We start from the raw sequence: 4919 nt of genomic DNA, 5'->3' as shown, positions 1-4919 counted from the left end.
CCATGCTTGGAGGGCACCAGTGGTACCCTCTGGTATCGGCGGTCTGCCAGTTGGCAGAACCACCTAATGCCTAGCACTGGAGCCATGATGTGCCCGCTGTGTACATCATGGGTCAGCTCCAGCCACTGGACTGCCAGGCCTTCCCTTTGGGCCCTCCAGTGACTCCTGCTAATGAGCTGTGCAGGRCCCTCTGCCTGGGTGCTGCCCTACATGCACCTTGCTTGCCTCCCTCGGCAGCCCTGCCTGGAGCTGAGCCAGGGGGTGGAGCTGCTGCAGGAAATGAAACTTTCTTGTTTTGTGAGCAGGCTGAGCTGTGGAACTGCACAAGTGCTGTCTCAGCTCCAGCAGTGGCTCATGGAGCTCTACGAGACCCCATCACGGCAGCTGGACAAGTTCATCGATGAGAAGCTGCAGCCTAACAGCATATACCTGGAGCAACTAAGCCATGCTGTGCACACTATCTGCGAGTTCCTGCGGGACAACTGTTTTGCAGGAACATCTTCACCTAGAACGCGGGTCCTCAAGGTTGTCAAGGTGAGTGGGGCCCTGGGCCTTCCGGACCCGCTGAGTCCCTTGCTCTCCCAGCCTGAGGCAGGAAGGATTACTTGTTGGACAAGCAGGAGCAGCACATTTTTGCAGGGGTGTTTGCTGAAGATGTCCCCAAACCTCCAAAAGGACCCTTCACCTCCCAGGTGCAGGGAGGCACCTAGTGTCTTAACCAAGATGGGTGCCTGGCCCCTCACTCATACTTGGACAAGGGAAATCAGGCACTCATTTCCCTCTTGTGCTTGGCAGAGAGAGTCCTGAGTTTCCACTGACCTGCTGTGCAGCTCTGGCCTGGGGAACAGGCAGCAATCCCAGCCCTGGGAAAGCTCCTGAGAGGGAGGAATAAAACACCCTTGCAGGTTTTTCCAAGTGTCCTTTCAGGCTTCTGGTTTGCTGGAAATCTCTGTTTCCTTCAGTGAGAACAGCCTGACATTTCAAGGGTATGATGGTCTGTAGCTGAAGGGTCCTGGGTCACTTGTTTTTATGGCCCCAAAGGCATGCTGGTAGGGCACAGGGCATCAGCAGAGCTTTAGGCAAGGCCTATCAGGCAGGGCTGAAGATGTGACAGCTCAGTCTGCTCAGTGTTTCCAGGAAGACATTTTCCAGGGAGTTGTTTTGGGAGTTGTTTTCTAACCCAGTGTGTGGAAAAATGCTGGAGAGTAGTCTTTTAGCCTGGCAGAAGCCGTGGTTGCACGACCCAAAGCTTGAGAAGTTCAGATACGCTTTTCTGCTGAGGAGGGCACTGACCCTGGACCAGGAGTCCAGACCTGGATGACCTTGAGGCCAGGAGTCAGAGAGGACGAGTGGGTTCTGGGGTTCCTTTGTGTGCCCAGGCTTGGACAGGAGGGCTTGCCTGCATCTCCCCAGYTCCATCAGAGCCAGAGGAAAAGCTGAGTGCCCTACTGATCCTGCTGGCCCTCCTGCTGTCAAGGGAAGCCCTGTGGGAAGGCAGATTACGGGCAGCCAGTGATAACTCCCTTTCCCTACAGGGTGGCTCTGCAGGCAAAGGCACGGCCCTCAAAAAGAGCTCTGATGCTGATCTCGTGGTGTTTCTCGACTGCTTCAAGAACTATAAGGACCAGGAGGAAAAACGGACAGAAATCATCCATGAGATTCGGAGCAGGCTGGTAGAGTGCCAGCAGCAGAAGCGTTTTGAGGTGGAGTTTGAAGTGAATAGTTGGTCAAAGCCCCGTGTGCTGAGCTTCCAGCTGAGCTCCAGGACACTCTCTGAGTCTGTCACCTTCGATGTGCTGCCAGCGTATGACGCGCTACGTACGGTCCACTACCCTGCCTGGCTGTCCATTCTGCTGGGCAATCCCCCTCTGCCAGGGGACTCTGCTGCTCTGCCTGGCTCTTGCCTACAAAAGGGCTTGCTGGGACTGAGGTGTCCCAGCTCCCTGCCTCTGTCGTGCACCCCTCACGTCTGTATCTTTCTGCTTTGCTTCCCTCTCACAGACCACCTTGTCTCTGGCTACAAGGTCAGCCCCACAGTTTACATCCAGCTTATCCAGCAGTGCAGTCAAGGKGGTGAATTCTCCACCTGCTTCACGGAGCTGCAACGAGACTTCATCGTTAGCCGCCCCACCAAAGTGAAGAGCCTGATCCGCCTAGTAAAGCACTGGTACAAGGAGGTAAGTGGGGCCAGGCTTCCTAGGACTTCTGAGGGGGCAGAGCTAGCACCTTGAAAGCAGTGATTCTCCTCCAGGTCAGAGGGAGGTGGAAGGGGCTGGGAATAGAGGGGAATAACTGTCAAAAATGAGCTGCCAGGACTCCCAGACCTCCACAAGGCTGAACAGATCTGCCTCCTGCCCATGGGCACGCTCACTGCTCTGCCCTGTCCATCTCAGTACATCCGTCCGCACAAGAAGGCGTTGAGAGATGGTGAGGCCCTGCCACCGAAGTACGCTCTGGAGCTCCTGACAGTATACGCCTGGGAGTGGGGGAGTGGGGAAGCAAAGTTCAGCATGGCCGAGGCCTTCCGCACAGTGCTGGAGCTGCTCAAGCAGTATGAGAAGCTCTGTGTCTACTGGACTGTCAACTATGACTTCGAGAATGCAACTCTGAATAATTACCTGTCGCAGCAGCTCAGCAAAAGGTCAGTTCACCTGCCTGTCTGCACTCACCCATCCGYTGCCCAGCCATCCCTGGGCAGTTGTCCCTTCGTATGGACAGTGCCCACCTCTGGACTTATCCCCATCTGCTCATCCTCCAGCAGGGCTCCACAGCCCCCATCTCCTGCCCAAGGGAGGGTTGGGCACAGAGTGCAGCAGGGACTTGGGACAGTATTGCTGCTAAAGGCTATGAGGCATCCCTGCTCAGTGAGGCCAGACAAGGTCCATGGCTGTAACTATTGCTGTGGCTCAGTGCAAGGGAGGATCCTCCTAGCACTTCAGGAGCCCAGCTCAGGGAAATGTTCCCAAGTCCCACCCGTGGAGGGACTACTTCTCTCCTTTCTCCCGTCACTCCCAAGGCCACAGCTGCTCATCTGACAGCTCCACAGGGCACTCAGGTCTGCTCCAGATGGAGTTTGCRGGGCTGGCAGAGTATCTAGGAGGGGAGGGCACAGAGGTGGAGGGAGCTGGGGGCATGGGGGGCAGGCAGGCCCTAGGGGTGCTGTGAAAGGGCCACACTGCACCGCTTTTTGTCTCTTCGAATCATAGGCCCGTCATCCTCGACCCGGCTGACCCGACAAATGTTGTGGGCAAGGGGAGCCGCTGGGATGTGGTGGCGAAGGAAGCTGCAAATTGCTGTAGGCAGCAATGCTGCCTGCGCGGTGACGGAATGGCTKTGCAACCGTGGGATGTGCCGGTGAGGCAGGACTTACCAAAAGGCYAGGGGGCTAAAACAGGGGTCAGAGCACACTGGGACAAGAGGGATGACTGATACCTTAGGCCCTACCCTGCTCCTGGGCATCTTCTGAGTGGGCACTGATGTGAGAGAGTACCTCCCGGTCCTTCCCCTCTGCTGCAGTTTGCAGCAGCTCCTCCCTGCCCAGAGACCTTGCTAGCACGTGCGCCTGGGCCTGGGGCACAGCCCAGGCCCGTGCAGTTCTGTTTGTCCCTGGGAGCCCTGCACCGCCTGTCTGCACATACAGCCGCTCTCCTCGGTGGCTGCCTCACTCTGCCAGGCTATTGGTGCTGGCGTGAGTCTGAGGGAAACCGGGGCTGGGTTGGTCCCTCCAGCCAGAGAGAGGTCTCTACTCACTCCCAGTGTCTGTTCCTATTACAGCCTGAGCAAGTGCGCTGGAAAAGCAAGGGTATCCAGAAATAGAGGTTGGCTGAAGACCTGTGCAGTCTGCTGTCATCCCTTTGTGAAACTGCTCAGCCCTATTGCAGTGTTCCCTGACTCCCCACAAGCGCTGTGGGGAGAAACATCCGTGTGAGGGCAAGCAGAGCCCACCCTGCAGAGCTGGAGGTGCCTCCCTGGCTGGCAGGTGGGAGCATTTCCTGCCTTCATCTCTGGGCAGGCAAGCCCTTCCCTGCACAAGCAATGCAGCTCCTCACCCCCAGCTGTCGCCAGCTCTGCCCTGCTCCCCAGGAGCACCGCAAGGGCCTGGCGTCATGCATTACCTGGAGCAGAGGGAATACCTGGAGGGATGGCAGGGGCATCCCCTGCCAGTCGTCCACCCCACTCTGCAGGGCCAGGAGGTTCACTGACTCACCCTTCAGCCCCCCTTCCTGCTCCAGCTGCACCTCCTCCTCAATAAATCCTGCTGTGCTTTCYGTTGTCATTCTCTTTTTTCTGCCACCATCCCGGGGTAGGTCTGACAGGACTGCAACACGGCCTTTCCTGGGACTGCTGTGCGGGCACGGCGGCTGCTGGGGAGGTGTTCCCAGCAGGGCACAGCCACCTCTGGCTGCCTGAGTGTGGGCATTGGGCTGGAGCGGGGCAAGAGACAGGGCAGGATGGCTGTGGGGAGAGAGGCCAGCAGGAGCTGGGGGGTGGGGGCTCTCCCTGGCAAGCCAGTGTACAGGCAGGAGAAAAGCGTGGGGAGGAGGACCATGCGTGTGTCCTTGGCAGCCCAGCAAGGGAACAGCCCTTCCACAGACATGGGCTGCCAGACCACACTTGATGCCCTCCACCCTTGTSCTGACTCTTGCTAATGAGCTGTGCAGGGCCCTCTGCCTGGGTGCTGCCTCCCTCGGCAGCCCTGCCTGGAGCTGAGCCAGGCTGTGGAGCTGCTGCAGGAAGCAAAACTTTCTTGTTTTGTGAGCAGGCTGAGCTGTGCAACTGCAATGTAAGCAGCCTTCAGGGCATGGCATTCGTGTGGAGAGCCCCAGGAACCACGGTGTAACCTTCAAGAGGCTGTGCTTAGGGTGGAGACGTGTTTAGAAGAGATAGTCCTTCTTTCCTGGACCTGTTGCTGTCCTGTG

General features: G+C 57.8%; 1 protein-coding gene across 1 annotated transcript; it reads left to right on the top strand.

Annotated features, from left to right (window-relative positions):
• Window positions 1-307: 307 nt before the first annotated feature.
• OAS1 (2'-5'-oligoadenylate synthetase 1) lies at window positions 308-4257 on the top strand. The gene is made up of 6 exons (XM_085317077.1): window positions 308-534; window positions 1536-1818; window positions 2002-2177; window positions 2394-2641; window positions 3207-3354; window positions 3775-4257. Exons 1-6 carry the CDS (start codon window positions 355-357, stop codon window positions 3814-3816), a joined length of 1077 nt encoding a protein of 358 aa, XP_085173203.1. The 5' UTR covers window positions 308-354; the 3' UTR covers window positions 3817-4257.
• The last annotated feature ends 662 nt before the right edge of the window (window positions 4258-4919 follow it).

The sequence above is a fragment of the Rhea americana genome, unplaced genomic scaffold (assembly GCF_003343005.1).
Source record: "Rhea americana isolate MKP2758 unplaced genomic scaffold, rheAme1 scaffold_489, whole genome shotgun sequence".
Lineage (NCBI taxonomy): Eukaryota > Metazoa > Chordata > Aves > Rheiformes > Rheidae > Rhea > Rhea americana.
This window is presented reverse-complemented; position numbering and strand designations above follow the sequence as displayed.